General features: G+C 41.9%; 1 protein-coding gene across 4 annotated transcripts in view; it reads right to left on the bottom strand.

The window, feature by feature from the left end:
* Window positions 1–2,089: 2,089 nt before the first annotated feature.
* The window catches only part of ARHGAP20 (Rho GTPase activating protein 20), a 57,849-nt gene continuing 38,009 nt past the window's right edge, over window positions 2,090–21,929 (bottom strand). Inside the window, exons 7-16 of one of the 4 annotated variants that reach the window (XR_014852823.1) lie at window positions 21,207–21,284; window positions 17,316–17,382; window positions 15,495–15,677; window positions 10,732–10,910; window positions 7,606–7,767; window positions 6,476–6,585; window positions 5,346–5,535; window positions 4,783–4,894; window positions 4,223–4,333; window positions 3,068–3,203 (exon numbers count right to left, since the gene is read on the bottom strand). Coding sequence is in view for 3 of the 4 variants with exons in the window: in XM_085063655.1 (XP_084919781.1) it covers window positions 2,110–3,203; window positions 4,783–4,894; window positions 5,346–5,535; window positions 6,476–6,585; window positions 7,606–7,767; window positions 10,732–10,910; window positions 15,495–15,677; window positions 17,316–17,382; window positions 21,207–21,284 (2,175 nt within the window). In the remaining variant the exon portion in view is untranslated. Of the gene's footprint in view, window positions 3,204–4,222; window positions 4,426–4,782; window positions 4,895–5,345; window positions 5,536–6,475; window positions 6,586–7,605; window positions 7,768–10,731; window positions 10,911–15,494; window positions 15,678–17,315; window positions 17,383–21,206; window positions 21,285–21,929 lie in introns of those variants that run through there. The other 3 variants (XM_085063664.1, XM_085063655.1, XM_085063678.1) reach the window with 3 other exon arrangements.

Here is a 21,929-nt window from a genome sequence, read left to right as displayed (position 1 = left end):
AAACATCCTCCTAACACTAGATGAAGAGAATAAGGGTAGGAATTCTTGCTTGAGAATTACTAGAATTTACAAAACTCAACAGCATGATGGCATGCAGTAGGAATGGTGCCACCCAAAGTGGAGGAAAATGCTTCAGTCCTTTCTCACATAAGGTTTGCAGTGGCATCATTGGGACTTTTGCTTCAACCGTAGTTTGTAGAACTGACACATAAAAAGATTACACAGAATATAAGCTGAATTTATGACATAACAAATAATATTTAATATATAGCATTGAATGCATACACATCAATACCAGTGCTGTAACAACAAAACAGAACTTGTAAAATTAGCAGCAGGATTTTGCAAGTACAAAAATACACATTTTTCTCAGAACATATATAATAGCAAAATTTAACAGGATATATTATACAAACTCAAAGCATTTAGATAATGCATTACTCTAATATATTATATGATGTATGACACAGACAGTGAGACTGAGTGCACCCTCAGCAGGTTTGTAGATGACAGGATGCTGAGAGGGGCAGCTGACACAACAGAAGGACAGGATGCCTTCCAGAGGGACCTGGACAAACTTGAGAAGTGGGCCCTTGAGAACCTCAGGAGGTTCAACAGTCTAAGTGCAAGGTGCTGCACCTTGCCCTGGGTCAGGACAATCCCAGAGACAGGTACAGACTGGGAGAAGAACTCATTGAGAGCAGCCCTGTGCAGGAGGCTTGGGGTGCTGGGGGATGAGAGGCTGGACATGAGCTGTAAATGTGCACTCACAGCCCAGAAAGCCAAATGTCTCCTGGGCTGCATCCAAAGCAGTGTGGGCAGCAGGGAGGGGATTTTGCCTCTCTACTCTGCTCTGCTGAGACCTCACCTGCAGTGCTGCATCCAGATCTGGAGTCCTCAGCACAGGGAGGACATGGACCTGTTGGAGAGAGTCCAGAGGAGGACTATAAAGAACATTAGAGGAATAGAAAAACTCTTCTGTGACGAAATGCTGAGAAAGTTGGGATTGTTAAGCCTGGAGAAGGCTTCAGGAACACCTCACTTTGGCCTTCCAGTACTTTAAGGGGGCTTATAAAAAGAAGGGAGATGACTTTATATGGGCAGATAGTGGCAGGACAAGGGGCAAGGTTTTAAACTAACAGAGAGCAGGATCAGATTAGACATTAGGAAGAAATTTTTTACTCAGAGAGTGCTGAAGCACTAGAACAGGTTACGCCAAGAAGTTATGGATGCCACATCCCTGGAAGTGTTCAAGGTGGGGTTGGATGGAGCTCTGAGCAGCCTGGTCTAGTGGAAGGTGTCCCTGCCCATGGTAGGAGGGCTGGAACTGAATGATCTTTAAGGTCCTTTCCAACCCAATCCATTCTGTGATTCTATATTTTAGATGTTGCATAATAAAATTACATGTGTTCTGCTTGCAATAATACATAATGCCATTTTCAGCAATGTAAAGAAACCATTCACAACTTAAACATGAACAGAACAGCCAACAAAGCACAATAAATGAAACACAAAGTTGCAAGGTGTTAGTTACAAGCTTCAGCATTTCCCTTTACATATTTTCTGGCTTATGTTTCTCTTTCTTTTGCAGTGTGAAAGAAACAACTACACCTATCGAACATACTGTATAAACATACAGAAAACAACACACTCCTTGGAGGACAATGAAGATAATATTTATCAGTTTCAGAACAGTAGTATAATACCACAGTTATGGAAGCTATGCTGACTTTGCACGCTACATCAAAAGCACAAAGGACTGGGACTCACATCTGCAAGGCTCAACACTCGAGAGGTCCAGTGAGAGAGGAGAGGCCCAGCAGACACCCTGCTGCCCTGGCAGGGTCAGGGAACAGGACACTGGCCTTAGGTACCTCCTGGGTCCCTTCCAGATTTTCAGAAGATTCCTGTTTGCTTGCTTTTCAGCAATTTTTATTGTTTTTACAATGTTCTTGCAAAGCTTTATATTGGAACATTACTCAGACAGTTTCCTAAAAAAAAGAAAACCTGTGAGTCCGGGGACTGCTCAATTAAATTTGAACAACCTGGTTGTGAAACTTAAAATGAACACACATCAACACCAAAGGCATTTTCTTTATGGTGTTTATTTTAAGCATTAAGATTCCTCTGCAAAAAGCTTTGGTCAGTCTCTTCAACCTTTGGATTGCTGTAATGCTTTTCTAGACCTCCTCTTTGATCATGAAGTCTGTCTCTTCTGGTGACTTTCAGAGGCAATGGCTGAAAGTCAGGCTTAATGAAACAGCCATCCTCTCCATCAGTAGGTTTCAGGGGTGCTGACCTGCTGTTGGGCCCCACCAAGCTTCCCCCAGCCCCAGTGTCAGTAGGTTGTGGAGATGGTGGCACCTTGGTGGGTGTAAGCAAACAGTCATCAGCCACAGGAGCAGCAGCATCTTCATGTTTCTTTAGCGACTGAAAAGTGCTGTCGAAGGGGCAGGAGGTTTCACTTAGGGAAAACACAGCCTGGTCTGAAAACTGGGAGAAAGCACTGTCCAGAGAGCAAATCGATGACACAGATGGAGATGTCCCAGAAGAAGACTGGCTGAAAGAGCTAAATCCTGAGCAAATACTTAATCCTTCTGGAGTTGGAGGCAGGAGACAATGGAACAGGTCTTTCCTTTCAACGTTTTGGTTTGTGTTATCACTTTTACCAACGTTAATCCCTAAAACCAAGCCCTGCTTGCTGAGCTTTTGCCTTTCCACCTGCAACATGCGGCGCTGGCAGAGACAGTCTTCATCTTCATGAGACAGGACAACGTCACAGCTGGCTTTGCGCGTCGCCTTCTCACGCGCGGGATCGGCGCGGGCGGCAGTGGCGCTCTGGAGGCCAACTGCAGGCTCGGAGGAGCGCCGCTGCCTCCGCACAGTCTGGGCAGCGCCCGAGGTAGCTGCTGAGGGGAAACCCAGTGCACCGCAGTAGGGAGACTTGCTTGAGTTCTCTTGTGAGGAAAACTTCAGCTGCATGTCGGCAGAAATTGCCAGCTGCTTCAGTTTGGTTTGGCTTTGGATTTCATCCACCTCTGTCTGCTCCGAATCGCCATCGCTCAGGGTGAAGACAGACTCCCTGCTTCTGTTGTCCTGATCGCGGGTTTTGATCCAGTCACTGGAGGAAGAGTCAGCTTCATCATTTGCCTCGTTTTCCAGGCTGTCATAGGAAGAGTCATTCTGATGGAGAGAAGCGACATCTGCAAGGACAAACCAAGTGTTAACACATCAGTGACTGAACCAACCTGCAGCAACTTCTTTTTTTCTTTTGACAAGCAGCTTCTTTTTTTTTCTCTTTTTTTGGCAAGTATCCTTTACTTTCAGGACCATTTGCCCTTTAAAGATTCTTCAACCAGAAATACTAATAATTTCCTAAAAAACTACTATCTTAATTTTGAAACGGAAAAGCTGAAGTGAGTACTAAGCTGCAGTTCAGTCAAGAAACACAGAATAATGGCACAAATAAGGGTAAGGGTTTTTTTGTTGTGCTTTTGGTTTGGTTTGTTTTTTTTTTTAAATGGATAGTAGATAATCCAGCTGTAAACAATAATTTACACACATATATATATTGAATTGGAAATATTTTTTTCTTTTCATTACTGGATATTGAAAGCAACATTTAACCTTTCTTTCCTTCTTTTAGACAAATGAAGAAAAGAGGGCATACTTCTTACTTCCATTTCTTCCAGAAAACACAGTATTTTTAAGAGCAACACTATGATGTTTTAGTCTCAGTTTAAACAGTCACTACATTTGCACTGAGCAGTGCACACCTGGGCCCTATCCTGTATCTGCAGTAATTGGAATTACATTAAATCTCTTTTGCTCTGGGTTAGGCTAAGCTGCCTTATCTCACATTTGCAGCAGGCACAGTTCACGCATGGGCAGTCATCACACCTCAGTGCCTGCCTGAAAACTCCTTCAGCTGCTGCAACCTATCATGGGTCTGAGCCCTCATTGTGCTTCACTCCTAGGGAGGGGGCAGGCCAAATTTTACTGGATTTCACCCAATCTCACTGGAGGCAGAGCATCAGGAGTTTGAAACAGCCACACTGAGTCAGTCAGACATGCTGACACAAGTGCCGTCACCACTTTCAGTACAAGCCAGCTGTGACAAAATTTATTTTACAAAAATACTGCTTTAGAAATACATTAAAGAGAGACACAAAACTCCAGTCAAAATCAGAGGGTTGGAGAGAAAAAAGCCATTAATGATTACCTGGAAAGCTCTGTCAACTAGTCTGCCAAACACTTTCAGTCACCAGTTCCATGCTTTTTCTGTGCTAGCAGCAAAATCTGGATGCTCCATTGACACACTGGAGATCTCTCTCTTTTGATAGTGAAGAATAGACACTTTCAACCCTAATATAATAGTGTGATAGCTGTGTTATGACCACTGTTGATCACTGACTTCCTGATATTCTGGGAAAACACAGGCTGATGCTGTTTCTGCATTTTTATTCTAGACTTGAGAGGAAAAATTTTCTAGATTTTTAAATTTTTTTATTTTATTTCCCCTCCCTCCTTTTTTAACTGTAGTGGTTCAGATGACTGGTATAGGAGCAAGAGATTCTTTGTGAAAGCACTTTGTGATATGGTCCAGGTTTATGGCAAATTGGATCAGTGATTATAACCAATTCTTTGGGCAGAGGAAAGAGAACAGCAGGTATCTGGGAACACTGCATGAAGAAGGAACAGCATTCTGGGATGGAATACACCCATTTTTTGCCTGTTTGAGTTTAGCTATCTTAATGGGATAAAAACACCAATTTGTATTACCTGAGTTGTTCTCTCTCTTGCATGTCATCAGTATTTCTCCAAAGAGGGAGTTAATTTCATCTCCAAAAATTCTGCAGCAATTCTCAATGAGGAACTGTACCAGACTAGAAATCTGCAACAAATCAATGGGAGAGAGATGTCTTGTCAGATCTTCTATTACTGAGCTCAGGGCAAGTTCATCATACAGATGAGGAACAGGAGTAAACTATCATCCACAAAGGCAGCCAGGAACTACTCTCTCAGTCTCATGGGCCCAGAGAAACTGTCCTGGTATGCATCCTTGTATACATCTTTTCCATTCTACTGCGCCCTCTTCCAAGGTCACCCCAACCAGAGATCTTCCTGCTGAGAGAAGCACTTTGCTAATACAGTGGTATTGCTTTATGACCTCTCTCCCCTTCTTCCAGGCAGATTATGAGAATGGATTGATGAATGTTGCTGGAGCCCTAACAAGAGGACAAGTCCTGATCTGAAGAGGTACTGACTGTTTTCATATTTGTAACCAACAGCCTGGCTGAATGGAATGTTGGCTTGGTTTTCTACTCTACCTTAGTGTTTCTTACCTTTTTAATAAATTCACTTTCTATATCAGGAGTGGATGAAACAGGAGGCCAGAGGAGGCTAGGTGCAATGCAGACAGCCAGATTAAATGCATTCATCTGGTTCTCTTCAGATCGCATTTCTATCACATGCAGTACTCCAAAGATGTAACGTAAGAGAACAACATGAGCTCTGGGCAGATGCTCTATTAACCTGAAAACATATACAAATGGAATTCTACACGTTAGTGACCACTTTCCATTGATACACACAAGTCAGGATAATGGAAATGCAGAAACAGGGTAATATGGTCCACTAATGAATGCAGGGAGGGTGTCAAAGAGATGTTCTTGCTCAGCTGTTTTCCTCATTGTGCCTCTATGCAGTTTTCAGGGACAGCAGAAAACACCATAACACAAAACTGTACTCTGTCAAACGAATGAACCAAGTACAATGTATGACATGAAACTGTTCTTCACCTAAGCTGCCTGATAATTCATGATTTACCCTCCCAAAAAGTTCAGTTCTCTTTCCATGCCATCTAGTTGCCTTAAAGTGTGTATGTGTGTAAGTACTCCTGAGGTCAGATACTGCAAAAACCTCAGTTTCCTTTGACACAAACTTTGGCTACTTTCTGTTTTCTATCACCTGCAAGGTTGGAGACTTCCCTTGTCACTATGCTCCAGCATTTTATTAACAATTCCATCTTGGCTTCAAAACAGTCACTAAAATTTGAGATAAATGAGAGGAAATATATGAAGAACTGATTTCAGCTTCTCTTTCATCCAGGACTCCAAAGTACCCTGCAGGTTGTTTCAGATTTTGTAACAGACAGAAATTCAGGTTTTGGACAGCGTATTTACAAATAATACAAGCTGGTTTTGTTCTTTTCGTGAAAGGCTATTTAATTTTTTTGTGGACATCAGTATTTACTGGTGTCCACAAAAGGCAGAAAAGCAGGACCAAAGAGAGTCAGAAAATTGTCTCATACAGACAATCACTTAAGTATATATGTAAGCTTCAATGTTCTGCCATATACAAAGTTACTTTTAGCATCTATTTTAAAAAAATTAATTGTAGGTTGAGTATTTGTGATTCTGCATTTCGGGATATACATTTATAGGAAAAGAATGCAGAGAATAGAAGTAACTACCTTTGGATGCTTTTTATCTTCTCTTCATTATTTCCTTGATCCAGCACAGAGATCCACTTATCACACAGCTGGGATGATAAAATACTGCCTGGGATGTTGCGAAGAAAATCCTTATCAAGAGAAAAGAAGAAGAAAACATGTGAGCAGCTGTTCTGGGCATGTGAGGTAGCAGGAATGAGATACACAGATACAAGAGGATGTATCCATGGGACATGGACTCCCTGACAAGCATATTGTTACACACAGCAACCAAAACCAGAAGAAAATCATCTCAGATAAAGAGGTACTTTAGATTATGCTTAAAGTGAATATTTTCCTGCCTTTCCCTATCCTTTCCTGTCAAAACAGAGGTATTTGAATGCTTCATCTGATATTGATGAACTAAAAAACCTGCAGTGAGACCAGTTATTTTGATATTGCATAATGTATGTCTTTACTTATCACTTAACTTCATCTGTAGTTTCTGTTTCTTCTCCTCAGCTAAGCTCAAATACCTCCAGACCATAAGCACTCCAAGGCATCCCCACCTTCCTTCCCCTAATCAATGAAGTACTTAAACTAGTCATTGATAGTCTTGCTATTCCTCTTTCCTAACACCTCAACCATTGGCAGGGAAAGTGTTGCAGTTTAGGAAGAAGGCCAAGTCCTAACTTCCAAAAAAATCTAGGGTGAGGGAAGCTCTGACACCATTTTTTTACAAGGAACATTGTTTTTGACATACAAGTCTGTAACAAAAGATAATGCATGGAAAAAATAATGCAAGTATTTATGGCAACACTATAAACTCACTAGGATCTGCAATGCAGGGTAATATTGACATGTAAGGAGACAGTGTACAAACATGCCTTTTAGGATTTCATATGCAGAAATAAAGAGAGTAACAGGACCAGCCTGCAGCAGAGACCTCAGCAAAGCTGGCAGCAAAACTAGCTGGCTAGTCCTCTTACTCATCCTAATTCAGTGGTAGCCTCCTTTGGAGATCCTCACAAGGTTAATGTGCCAGCCCATTCTTGTTAATTCAGTCCACCCATTCCTCTTTGGGCCTCTCCCTGGTGAAAAGCCCTCCTTGGCTGTGCACAGAATCAGTGCTGCTCTCACCCAAAAATGGAGAAAGGAACACTCATTCATACCTTAAACAAAGATGCTGTCACAAATATGGATTCGCAGGCCAGGTCCACTTCAGTGCCTGAATCAAGCTTCTCCTTGAGCTCTTTGAATGTTTTTGCACTTCCAGAGCGTCTGAATATACCCTTGGTGGAAGGGCCCTCTTGGTAGAGGAGGGAAAGCATGTCCTAAAAGAATTAAAAGGCAAAGAGGATTTCACATAAATATATTTTATTGTCTAGTGCCACTAAAACGTAGTTTTGCCATTTTTGCTGCAGCTGAAATGCTTTAGTCCTTTTAGTCCTAAAAAAACCAGAAATCAAACACAAGTCAAGGTTCACCCTCCAAACCACACCAAACTGCACAGCAAAGCTGTGATCTGGGACTCTCATTTTGGAAAACATCCCCTCAGAAATACTGTGCTGCCACTGCTAAGCACTAACTTTCTGCATGATCTTCCAGGACCTGTTCAAGTTTCAGCCAAGTCATTTAAATATATAAACACTGTGGTATGGGAAAAGGAGAGAGGTCTATCTAATTCAAAGCTTTGTATCTGACAGTGGCCACAGCCAGTCACCACTTTGCAGGAAGATATGAGATGCTCATTGCTCATCATTGTGGTTAATATTATGAGCTAGAGATAGACTTCTGTTCCACTGCTGATGTCTGAAAAAAAAGAGATTTTTATCTAAGCTGGAAAGTGCTTTGTTTGTTAATATCTGCACTTCTACAGCAAATCAAAGTCAGGTTTTTAGCCCCTTTGCTGCCTGTGAGTGATATCAGACTCTGCATGCAGGGCAGAGGGCTGTGAGCAGGACCACCTCTGGGGCAAGCTGCTCCTGCTTAGGAGGTCATTCCAAGGGGGATAAAGCTCAGCTTATGGCTTCCCTGAAGCCAATGAGGCTGCACAGGATTAAACAAGTACGCAGCTTGTTCTTTTAAAAGGAAAGGGAAAGCAAGCAGATTCCTGCCTAGCTTTTAAAATAAAAGGAGGGACTGATTTCTTCTGTTAAATAAGAAAGGAAAACAAGCAGAAAAGGAAATGCTGAAACTTCTTCTCCAGAGATAGTATATTCATGATATTTGCCAGATGTTTAATTCTCTGCAGTCTCCTGTGGGCCTTCTCTCAGACATGCTGGTTACCTCTTGCAGGCCTGCTACAAGCAATGTAGAATTTGTCATGTTTTATCTCTTTGAAAGGGGAAACGTGCAGAGAGTTTCTGGAATTATGTGTATGCACACAGTGGCCTGAGGACCAAGTTACCAAAAAACTTGTCGATGGCAAGAAAAGTGACACTTGGGGATCCTGGGACACTTGTCCATCATAATCAAACTGAATTAGTGAACAGTAATGGCTAAGGAATGGAGTTTGGGGACTTTCGCAGTCTGGGCTGTAAGGAAGGTCTTCCTGCCACACCACAGGGCAAATAAGTCTAATGGAAGCTATTACTTTTACTTTTAATGTTTTTTTTCTCACTCTTGCAGAAGTCCAAGATCAAGAATTCATGTAAGTGCAGATGCTTTGGAGGAGCACCTTCAGGGCATGAGAACTTGTGTCAGCAGTTTCATTTTCTTTGCAGGAATTTCGAGCTCTGCCATCAAAACAGGCTGAGTCCCACAGCACAGGATATTAGCACATGAACAAATACTTTGAAAATATATTTTGAACAAAATATTCGTAAGATAAAAATGGGAAGCCCCTGTTAAACTAACAAACCCAGACAAAATTACATGAATGAAGCTACGGTGCAAGACAATTCAGTGTGGCAATGGCTAAAAGAGATTTCACCCGTCAGTGGTGAAACCAAGTTGGAAGCTCTGAAGCAATTATCCAGCATGCCTGCAGCCTTCATCCCCGAAATGTTCCTTCTCCTGCAAGTAAATCCCATTCAGTCCCCCAGTATTCTATTCTCCAGAGATGCTGCATGAATTCAGAAGTAAGTTATATTTTGTGGTATAAACACAACATTTAAAATTCAAAGCACGAAGTCTACCAAGCTATGATTCTATGCTTAGTAACTTTGGGGATTTTTTCAGATAAAATTTACTAATATTTATGTTTTGGAGAAATTTCTGAAATGCAGCATTGGCTCATCTCTTAGAGAGAATGAGGGATCAGGTGATCATAGTAATACAGAGTCCATCTCTGGAGGGCTTATTTAAATAACCTAAATGATGCAAATGCACACTTCTCTTTCAAAAGAAAATAACAACCCCACACTATTAAAACACCTGAAAAGTCCTGGTATGATTCACTATTCAGGCAGTGATAAAGCAGTACATCAAGCAAAAGCTTAGGAGACAAAACACCTCTTCCTGTAAACTGGTATAACCCCACTGATTTCAATGGGGTTCTGCCAACTTCTTCCAGCCAGAAGTCAGGCTGTTAGAATGAAGGGCCCAATCCTGAAGGCCTCACTCCCACTCTGTAAATACTTTAGCTGCTGCACTGACAACAGGGCAGGCCTCCAATGACTAAAAATGCCACATATATGCCTTAATTATGCCTAGGAATGGGCTCTAGGACAACCTTTTTCATGTTCCTAGGCTGGTTTTAAGAGCACCCACAGCACCAGAGTTCTCTCAAGACAGGATGAAAAGATGCTACTGTAGCCTCCACATTCCCACCTATTTTTGCAGTGGTGCTGTCAGACCAAAAATGAGGACTCAGAGTGCTTGCCTGCCCTGGAATGCCTTCAAGAAAGGCTCTGAAATTGCCTAGTTACAGGCAGGTGGCATTTTTATGCATGCGTGGGCTGCCTATATGGGACAGTAGATGAGACATTTATGGATGTGTGGATTTTACAGAGATCTTGGGAGTGGTTTAAAAAGTATGTGTGAATGTGGCATTTATTTACACAGTATAAGTGAGGATTAGGGAATCCAGCCTTACAGCATGGGCTATAAATGAGAAATAGCCCAGAGCAGCAGACTGATCACATCATTTCTCAAGCTGTCATTAACTGGGCCTGACCACAGCATATGTTAAAAACCAAAGTTCTTGCTGAGAACCACAAATGAGGTTTCCCTTTTGGAAACCTTTCTGGTTTCTTTGCTTGGGTAATTTCAATGTCCCATTTACAAATATATTCTCATTTACTGCATAGAGAAAATCCACCACTGTAAAACCCAACCCTGAACCTGGAACTCACCAAAAGGGGCTTGGGCAGGTTGTCATCCTCACAGATGGTCGTTAGTAAGAGGCCAAAGAGCTTCCCAGGAGCAGCAGATGTTGAGGAGAGGGGTGCATTGTCCAAGTGAGTGCCTGGGCCACGCCAAAAAGCCCAATTAATGATAGATCTTTTCCTTTTAAATGACTTTTGGCTTAAGTCTGGGAAAAGAGAAAGGTGTTTATTAGAAGAAATGCATTTCACTTCTACTTCCAATATTTGGTTTTTGGTGGTTTCTATGGTTTCAAAAGAAAAAATGTCATGAACTTAACCAACTCCATGCATTCAGCTACACGTAATCCACCATGCACATACCTGTGTGTGTGTATGTAGAATGTGTTGCCTGACTCATGCCCTTAAGAGGATCACCAGAATCTGCACTGTACTGCTGGAGCACAGTGTCAGCACTCTCCACCAAGTACAGGATGGCAAACCTCAGCCTGCTGACTTCACACAGAGCTGGACTCTGCTAAATAACTTGTTTTCCACCCAAAGGTGCAAAACCACTGCCCTCACCTTGGCATGCTGTCCAGAGGCATCCTAGTTGTACAAGCAGAGGCCTGCTGCAGCCATCTCGAGAGTTCAGTGTAGAAACTGCAGTCATCCTGACCTGGATGTGCAGCTCTGATCCCCTGGGAAAGCACATACCAAAGGACTGAGCCTAGCCATGATCACCTGTGTGTGGATGCCTTTCTTACTACCCAGAATGCTGGGTGAGAGTTGTGTTTGCATAAATGACTGATAAGGGCAGAAATGTCTGCTCTACAGGTGCTCAGTTTGGCTGTTTTGTCTCCTGCTGCACTTTCCCTAAAAACTTTCCAAAATCTTTCCCACAGAAGAAACATATAAATACTGAAGTGTGGGTAATAGAGATGGATCCTGCTAGAAGAAGCAGTGGTCTCTGCTTTTTTTCCAAGCTGCTGCACTAGTTCTCCTGGCGATGCAGGAGATTCTCCCTACAAGTAACAACAGAGAATCAACAAATGGGGTGAGGCATTTCCTGACCAGGAAAAGCCACTGCCTTTGCTCTCTTCTCCACAATGCAAGAGTATCATCAGTGTCCTCACTCCAAGCATTTGCTGACCACGGCGCAGGGACGGTGTCATGCCCTTTAATCAATGCCTTCCAGATGGCATTTCAGCATGCTGTCAGCACACTGAGGGGCTCTGTTTGTCTGAATTTTAACATATTTCATGAGATATCGACAGAGCTGCATTAATGGAAACTCTTATTTGCAGTGTATAGAGAAGGAAATACTGGTATTGGGACACCAAAAGGGTTTTTTATATGACCTTTCTCAGTATCAGCCAGTGTCAAGTCTTCTTAACAGCATGGGCTACTGCTAAAGGGAGAAGGAGTATGGACTGTTTATGACAGAAGTGCTAACTGGGAAAAACTTGTTCTGATATACTTTTCCTTTTCGAGGTATTTTCAAAGCCAATCAGCATTGATTTAGTTGCTTGACACCACATTCACATTTTAGTTATATTGTGCTTCCATTTTACTTTCTGCTGTTGTGGAGGCCAGAAGCAAGGCTTGCAGAAGTAAGGATTGTAGTACAATACCAGATTTTTCTCTCCAATACTTTATTCTCTCCTATACTTAACTAGGATTTGGTTTTTAGCTCAAAGAGTGATTTTCATTACACATCATTCCATTCAAGATCATGCTCCCTTTGGGAATGGGTGGAAGCCTTTTCATCAGATGCTTACAGGATGAAAAGTTACAGTTTAACTCAAAATGTGAACATATGAATGTGAAAGCCTGAAGAAAAATTCTTTTCATAAAAAATAATGAGCATATACATTTTAAGCAGTCCAAAGCTTCAAGAAATATAAGTCTGGCTTTACTGTGTGTATAAGGCTTTACTTGACACATCATGTTTAGGGAGAACACAAATGACCTGTAACTTTTAAAATTACTTTTTTTTTCCTTCAAATGACCTGGATATTAGTATACAAATAATGTCTACCTCACAAACTAAGGTTTGCCAGAATTCTAGTGACACAATGTCAAATTCATACCAATGTTTTTTTCAACCCTGTAGATCTCAGTGGAAGCAAAAATTAAGAAGAAAATGCTATTTTGGAGAACAAGGAATAGCAGAAGTTAATAAATTTTAAAAATGGGTCTTAAAATTAGGAACTTTTCTTAGTCTCTTACTGATTGTTCCCCTCTTAACAGCCATGTCTCAAACTGAGAATGTGAGCAAGGGGTCATTGCAACTAACTGCAGCTCTGTCCTGGGACAGGAAGGAAATCTTAGCCAGTGTTCTTCAGCAGACCAGGGCAGAAACAAACAACTGATGTACAGCAACAAAATGTCCTGTCACTTAAAAACTAATATTCACTGAACAACTAGAAAACTCATCCTTTTCATCCTTCAAAACCCCCTTTTTAAGGGGGTTGAGAAGTCTTAAGCTAAACAGCAGATGAGAAGGGGTGGATGTACACTTTCTTTCCTTGAACCTGTGCAAAGTTACAACACTAGGAGAAGCCCAGACTCCTCTCAAGCAAGACAGATGCCAATTATTGCTTTGCAGAAGTACTTGCAAACAAAAACCACAGGGCTGTGCTCAGGTGGATTATTCTAAGCCAGAATCAGAAAAAAAGGAATGCTACTTCATTGGAAAATTTTGGTCAGAGCTCACAACAGCCACCTCTTCTGCTCACATTTTACATGAAGGAAATGTCTACTCATAGGTAATGTCCTAGCCATGGAAATGGCATTTCCTCTTCTTGAAACTAATCAGAAACTTCTAAATAAATCTTCAGCTCTATTTAACAACATGCTCATGAGCGTTATTTAATGGCTATATTTAACTGGTAGGTGACCATTCCTGTTACATGCTTAAAGGCTACAGGAGAGGCAACAGAAACACTCCACTTCTTCCACACAGAAAATTCTCCTGTACTTCTTTTAACCATCCTGCCAGGACAGTTGATGCAATTACACCACCACATTTGTTGTCCACACAGCTACTTAGTTGACATGAGGGCCACCTGTCAAGGCTGCCTGTCAACACCTATGCTGCTGGGTGCATGCTGGTGCAGCTGGGCAGCTGCTCCTTGCTGCCTCCAGAAGGGACAGCATGCCCAGCACAGTGGTATCCCTGATGCAGGGAAGTGATGGGAGGGAGAATAGCACAGCATGTGGCAGTGAAGTGTGGGGATACAGATACTGCTCTCTGTGAATTTGCCTTGTACGTGTGCCCAGTGGGTACCCAACAGCAGCAACACAGATTTTGGCTTGCTGATCTGAAGATGAGCCCAAAGCCATATCATAGCCTTGGCTTGAATACAGGTAACTGTTGTCATTTTCTAAACCCAAACAGTTAGGAAAAGCAAAATGAACAGCGCTGTATGTGAGATAACCTGCTTTGCAAGCAGTCAGACCCATGTATCACTTTAACAGGTTTTGTCTGATGAAAGCAGGAAAGGTGAATGGACTAAAAGCCTCTTTCTCCCATTTAGTGCAGTCCCTGTGCATGACCTGCAGGCTGCCCTAGGCTTTTGCTGCCCCAAGCCAGGCTCACTCCACTCCTGCAGCTTGCACAGCACCAATGATAACACATCTGCATTAGAACTCTACAGGCCTGATTTGCATTTCTATTTTCTTTTGCCAGTCAACATCAGCTGCCAAAGCAGGGCCTGTAAACCTAATTACACCCCTTTGCTAGATTGCCTCATTCTTAAAATATGCCATGAAGTAATATATGATACAAATTGCTGGGAAGGGGGTGGATGAATGCACGTGGAAAGGAAATTAATTTATATAAAATGTAATCAATTTCCAGAATAATTTGTAATGGACTCTGGTACAGCTTCCTTGTATTTAATTTCTAAAAACACTACACATGGATTCTATTCATATTCATATATTGTGGGAGATCTTAGGTATTGGGGAGTGCCCAAGATAAAATCATGCATGTTATTTTTTTATGATATGGTCGTTAATGGTGAAGTAAGGCAGAGCTCCTAATTGAGCTGAGTATGCTAGTATGTTAAGAACAACAAAAACACACCACAGTATGTATCCTTGCCCGAAGAATAATGCCCAAATCCTGCTACAATATCCTTATTTGTTTTATCATGAGCAGAGGACAGTCATTGTGTCATTGACAACAGAGTGCAAAACAGAGAGCAGGTGCTTGTATTTTTGCAGCATCGAGGCCAAAGGCAGAAGAAAATATTACTTTATTTTACTTGAGGAATACTGAAATTAAGTTCTATTTGCACACCTCATCTAGGTACTCAAGTACCTGCCTAGAGTTGGCCACGAGAGTCCCAGTGAGGTAGGTGTAGAGTCCTAAGTACCTTATTGAGATGAAGGATGATGCCAAATGTTGCATGGGAATTCTGTGCCAAAGTCAAGTCTTGACTCTTGAACTGTAAAACCACCCTGTCTTGTTACAGAGCACAGCAAGGGCTGCAGAGAGAAGCTCAGCTAATAGACTCACAAAAATTGCAGGGAAGAGATTTTCTTTCTTTTGCTGATTTTAGAACAATCATTTGACAGGCAGCTTGTCAATATGTAACTTACAAAGATGACATATATACAACAGCAGACTCAAAGCAGGGAGAGCTACCCTGCAAAACCCCCCAAGCAGCTGGAAGATACACCTGCATGCTCCTCTGCGCTTCCCACTGTGTCCCCACCCCAGAAGGCACATTTGCCTTCTGTAGCAGAGCCAGGGAGGCAGCCAGGCTGTGGGGAGTGATGCTGGGGTGAGCAGGACAACGTACCGTTCAGCTGCTGGCACGCAGCCACCTGGCTGGGCTTCAGCACAAACTCGCACTGCAGCTCCTGGGGCAGCTGCTCCGTCAAGAAAGGGCCCTGGAGCTGCCTGGGGCAGGCACAGTGCTTTGATCCGTGGGGCATGGCATCACGAATGTGGCTCATTTTAATTCCAAAGGGATATTCGTGTCCTGTTCAAAGAGAAATCATAATAATCTCTTGGATTGACTGGAGACTTGCAAAACTCCATCTGCCCTGGAGGAAAAGCAGATTTTGCTTGCTGGCCCGCAGCACTTTCTCAGTAATCTAAAAATTGATGCTTTTCTCTATATTTGAACGGGCATAAATCATACACTGGCAGATAGGGAGTTACTGTGTTAACAGATGTAAAAGTAAAATCAGATCTATTACAGATGTATCACATAAAAACCCATCAGAAAAAAATACAAGTGACTATTTCTGAATTCAATGTTCACTCTTTCTACTGCTTTTATTGTGGCACTGAAAGTTTAGGTACTGATTGCTCATATCATTCTGGAGAGAAATGAGATTTTGGAAGCAGCCATGTCAAATTTTTGCTGAGCATGCAAAAATAAAAAAAATCCAGTGTGGAAGTGATCTTCCCTTCCTTAACATGTTAAGTGCAACAGCCATCAACTCAGTCAAATGAGACACAATTATGGTTCCTGTCTGAGGCTGAATCAGGAAGGAAATGTTAATCACTGGGCTGATGCAAATGAGCTATGCTTGGCTTTAACCAGCATCTTTGGGGACTACACAGAGGCAATTCATTTCTGGAGGAGCCTCCAGAAATGCCGCCGGAAAGATGTGTTTCAGACTTGTCTGAAGACCTGGCGGATGAAATACATTAAATGTGGATTCTCTGGTGCTATGTTTAAAGCTGTGAATGCGATTTGATCAGAAGAAGATACACAGTAATGGTCAGAAAGTCAAAGTCTGATATGTTTTGAAGGCAAAATAGTTTGCACTCTCTGTAAGGTGCACAAGTTAGATATTTTATAAATATTAATGTTCTCTGACTCTAGTGAAGCATTTGTAGCTAAGGCTGCTTTGAGAAGGAATACTAAGATTTACTGGGATTAGATTTGTAGGAGAAAATAACAGAAAATACACAAGTTTTTCTTGTTCTAATCATCTGCAAACTCATATAGCACAAGTAATGCTGGGCTTCCACAGGGAAATGTTCTTACAAATGTGAAGGGATTTGTTCTTAGTGAATCATGGGACAAAATCAAATCACTCCATCCAATCACTTCTGAGATTTGGGTTGATTCCTGGTCCTGAAATGTTTTGAGAAGCATTTTGGAAAGTGAATGAGCACTAATTTGCTCCTAATCAGCCAGTATGAGAAATACAGGATTGGAAAGGACCCCCTTGAATCAGTTAACTTGACTTGTGGAAGAACAGAACATTTCTCAAAACTCTACTGAGTTTTGCTGAGGAGGGGAGTAAACAATGCTCTGGAGGTGTAGGGAGAAATATGGTAAAGCTGGACCACCTCCAGAAGACAAGCTGAGTGCAGAGGCCAACTCTGCAGAAAGGCTGGGGCTCATGCAGGAAAACTGGGGCAGAAATAAATGAACTTCTTCAACCTCTTAGTGACACAAGCAGGCAATTGCTCTTCAAAACAAAGGATCAGCATTTCACTAGCTTCCCAAATAGGCAAACTTGCGTGACAGGGAAGTAAGAGAAAAAACAGGAAAAACAAAACAAAAGAGGAAACTGCATTTCAGTCTTCTCTCTATTTCTTGCTTCCGACAGCAGTAGTAACTGAGTGAATATTGAAAAAAAAAATGTCAACAACTTACCAATAAGAGGGTAAGGGGCATGTTCTCTTCCTGATATCACCCATAGCTTGTAGTCTTTTTCAGAGCCCTTTAAAACCAAAATTAAGAATAACTTTATCAGTCATTAAGAAAAGATTCCCATAAGGTTTTTCACAATATAAGGATAATGTGCCCCTTGCCAGCAGGGCCAAAGGAATTCCCTTTACTTTTGCAGTGTCCAAGTCTGCCACTAACAAAATTCCTGCAGTGTGTCTGTTATGTGCAATGTGGTTTATGTGACCTGGGCTCAGCTCTGAGCAGTCAGAGGTGCTGGAGCCCATCACTCCTGAAGGAAAAGGGAGAGATTTGCCCCAGTTCTTTCCCTCAGACTGGAGTGCCCAGTGGCAGCAGAGGGATGGATGTCAGAGTCCACTTCACCCTGGCGGCACTGAGCAGCAGCCAGCACAGAGGAGAGGCAGGTCTGATCCCCTGGAGGGAGGACAGCCAAGCAGCATAAGGAGGAGAAGCTGCTGCAGAGACTGTGGCACACAGCAGGCAGGCTGTGTGAGCTACGGTGACCCTTCAGCTCCCTCCTGAGTACCAGGGTAATCACACCCCCTGGGATGTGCTCTGGCACGCAGACACTGCAGGCGTCACACCTGAAAACTCTGCTCCACCATCTCCCCAGCTTTTCTACATCTCCTGTAAGCAGGAGGAGCTCAGGCTCATGAGCCAACAGCATCCTGTGACTGACACTGGAGCACAGGGCAGGAGCACCTTCACCTGAGACCTGAGCCCACCCTAATGATGCCAAGACAAGGATGGCAGCCTCGGGCTCCTGGCACTCAGTGCTGCCCCAAAATCTCATTTGTAGGCCTGCTGTCACCCTTTTTGTGCAGCCCTTTTGTGTGGAAGGGCTTGGGACTGCTGGATGGTGTTTTAAGACTACTGAGCCCTCTTTAAAATGTACAGCAGGGAGGATAAATTCACATCAAAAGAGACAATTTTCAAAAGACTTGGGAATGTGATCATTTTGGAGAAAAGCTGTGAAAACCTCTGCCAAATCAAAGTAAATGCTAAATATTGCCTTTAGCATAAATGTACAATGTTATAGTTTAATTGAAAAAAGAGAATAGTACTTATTTCAGATATGATGGTGAGACAACAGAAATAGAAAGAATTGGCATTTAATAAAAACCACTATCAGGACAAAAGAAAATAGAAATTGAATAAATACACTGCATAAAAAGTGATCTATTTTACCTTAAATCCCTTTTCAGTGACACTAATAAATCAGGGTAATTAAAACCTAAAAGTTTTCTGGCTACAAAAGGTGATAAATACCTCATGACAGCATTTATTTAGCTCTAAAGTTAAATCGTACCTCTTTTTAAATAGATTTACCTATTGTCCTGCATTACCTGAACCTTCATCCAATGTCCTTAAGGTTTTTGAGACTTTTCCTACTTGCTGCATGCACCTGATGTAATGCTGATACACCCAATGAAGCCTTTGCAGTTTGCTCTCTGACTGACACAGCTTTCTGGCCCATATTAGCACTGTTGTAAAGTCAGCTATCAGGGGGCAGAAGGAAAATAAATAGGCTTTGGAGACATCTCTGATGCCTCAGGGCAAGCAGCCAGGAGCAAATAAATACAGCTGAAGAGCACAAGAAAGGGTATTTGCTTTTCCTTTCACATACATATATGAAAGGGCTCGTTGCTGTGAAGGGGAAGCAGGGGAAGGGGAGAGCAGTAAGCGTGGTTCCAAGGAGGCAGACTGTTCATCTCCGACTGCAAATGCTGTCCTTTATGGCTTTATGAGGCCATTTGTCAGGATAAATGTGACTGTCCCAGAAAAGTCAGCAAGTGTACTTACAAAGCTGGGAAACCCAAGGTTCTTCCTTCTGCCCCACTTGATAATTTGGAACAGATGATCAATGCCATTTTGCACGAGCTAGCTGTCATTTTACCAGAGAAACCACAGAGGAAAAAACCCTGATGTGTTAAACCAGAGTGAACTCAGCCGAAGTAATAGCCCCATTAATCACACAATATGTGAAATGTAGTTTTTATAATTGCCATTGAAAAGTCATGGACCTCCTTTCAAGTGGTTCTCTCTGGATAGAAATAAAAAAGCCTTGATACAGCACGTAAGGCAGAGCTTCCTAAGAGTCAGAACAATCCTACCAGGGGGCTGGGTGTTTGATTGATATGCAGGCTACAGCTTAATTTATTTAGCTTGTTTCATTTTATTGCTAATCTTATGATATGCCTCTAAAGAAAAAAAAGGCTTTCTGCCATAAAGAAGCAGTGCAAAAAATGTAGTATATTGCTTGGGCAAATAATTCTGCAGGCAAGATTTTACATCTTTGAGATGGCTTTAATTCTTATTCCACTTGAAATAAAAATGTAAAGAGGAGGAAAAGGTTGATTGTGACACATACAAAAGAACACAATGCTGAAACCCAACCAGCTCCTCCTCCTGCTAATCTCATACACAGTATTCTCTTTAAATACTACCATTTTCGTGGTTTTTTGTACACAAAGTGAGGAAGTGCAAATGACACTCATAAAATGCATAAAAATGAACCACATCACAATAAAGACTTGCAGCGGTAACATCACTTAGTCTCCTGATTTTTGGTGCAGACCAGGGGAGACAATCTGCAATTAAAATCCTAATTTTAACTTACATCTTATCCTTTTCACCTTGCAATCCCTCTATCAACTCCAGAGATTCCTTAATTAAATGGACTACTGGATTCTGAGCCAGAGCCCCAGCCCTGGGGTAAATGGGATGTCTGAGCCATAACAAGATGGGTAGACACAAATTGCTGTGCCGGGGAAATGCCAAGCTAGCAGAAGAGACCCCTGCATTAAAAGCCTGTATAAATTAGGGATAATGGATGCTGGGGAAGGCAAATTCTGAGGTTATTCCAACTTTTGCTGTGAGTCTCCAGAAGCCCTGGGGAAGCACAACAGTGGCATTTTGCTCATCATATTTAACTCTTCACACTCAGGGCTGTGGTAAGGAAAGACTTGTCAGTTTCCATGTAATGAAATCAACATATGCATCAAGAGTAAAACATTTTAAAAAATCCTGTTACCCAAACAGCAGGCTGATAAATGAGTTAAAAAGCTGTCATCCAGGAGCTTCTATATGATCATTGGTATTGGTTGGAGCCACGCTGTGAAACACAGTAAGAAAGCCAGAATTCTTGTCCCTGGCACTGGTTCACCACTGCACCTGAGGCACTAGCTTGTCTGATTTAGAGCAAAGGAAGCCAGTTGAGGCAGTATTTGATCTAGCAGGGATCACTGCATCTAACTGGTGTGAGCGACGGTTATTGTAAGTTCTGCAAAAGCCTTTTTCCAAAACAGTTTCAGGACACTGTTTAAATTGGGTGCATTCAGATTCCATGCAATCACTTAATTACATTTGTATCACACATGACTTCAAAGGTCCATGAATATTTAAAGTACCTGATCTGGACACCTGAGAGCAGTGAAATCTGGGGACACAGCTGATCATGCATGTTTGCAAACTTTGAAACCAACTAACAGGCAGACCAGCAGGTTTCTATTTCACACTGAGGCATGCAAAAGGAGCTCTATCAAACTATCACCTCTTGTGTCAAGTTATCTCCTAGGCATCAGCATGAGATTTAAAAGAGATTTAAAAGCAACTTGAAGCATGACTGATCCCTTACAGGGATGAGACATTCACTCAAAACCTGTAAGGTGCTTGATAATCTCTGGAGGTCTATATGCTAACACAGCACTTCTACTGCATTGCAACAACTCTGAACTTCTATGTTAAAGGATTTAATTAATGCTCATATCCTAGAACTCGGAAAAAGTGTAAGGGAAGATTTGATTGTTAAAAGCGACTACAAAAAAAAGACTCATTAAATCTGGTGCAAAGACTTACATTAATTCCCAGCTGCTGCAGCGCCATCAGAATTACATCATTTGCTGTATCAACATTGGTTACATTTAAAGTTTTTGACTGTGGACAGAAAAAAGGAGAAGATGAAAGTGGCATTAAAAGTTTGGATTTGCAAAGAGTATCTGAAGTGCAGTAGCTCTGCATAATTCATTGTTAGAAAAAATGAGACTATCCTGTTAAAATTTTACTTGATAAATAAATTATACCACATAGATAAAGGTCCAGCTGTCTGAGACCAAGGTTTGATTCCTCTGCTTTGTCACATATTTTCTGTATTTGCTTCCTGCTTCCCCAACAGCTCAATCAGAAGAGAGTGTTATGATTACTGGGAACATGACTTCTCCATTAAAATATGCAAGAACTCAGAACCACTAACTGCACTTTTAGACATTGCATAAGGGAAACATAATGGTTTGATTAATTCAAAAGCCTGCGAGTTTCCTTTGAAAAAATGAAACATTTCAGTGCGTTTTTTTCAGTGAAATATCAATTGTTAATTTCTGTCCTTTTCAACTGAAGATGTCCCTTGTAAGGAAGTATTGTACACAGGCTGTTCATCCCTGTACCCTTTCCCACATTCTATACACATTTCTCAAAGCTAGATTCGGCTTAGTACCAGAAGCACTTCCTCTTGGTAATGTCTCATCCAGTTAAAATGCTATCTCTTCAGCACCCTCCAGAATCTGCTGATAGGCAGTTTGGAAA

Source organism: Lichenostomus cassidix, chromosome 1, assembly GCF_008360975.1.
Source record: "Lichenostomus cassidix isolate B80296 chromosome 1, HeHo_3.0, whole genome shotgun sequence".
NCBI lineage: Eukaryota > Metazoa > Chordata > Aves > Passeriformes > Meliphagidae > Lichenostomus > Lichenostomus cassidix.
This window is presented reverse-complemented; position numbering and strand designations above follow the sequence as displayed.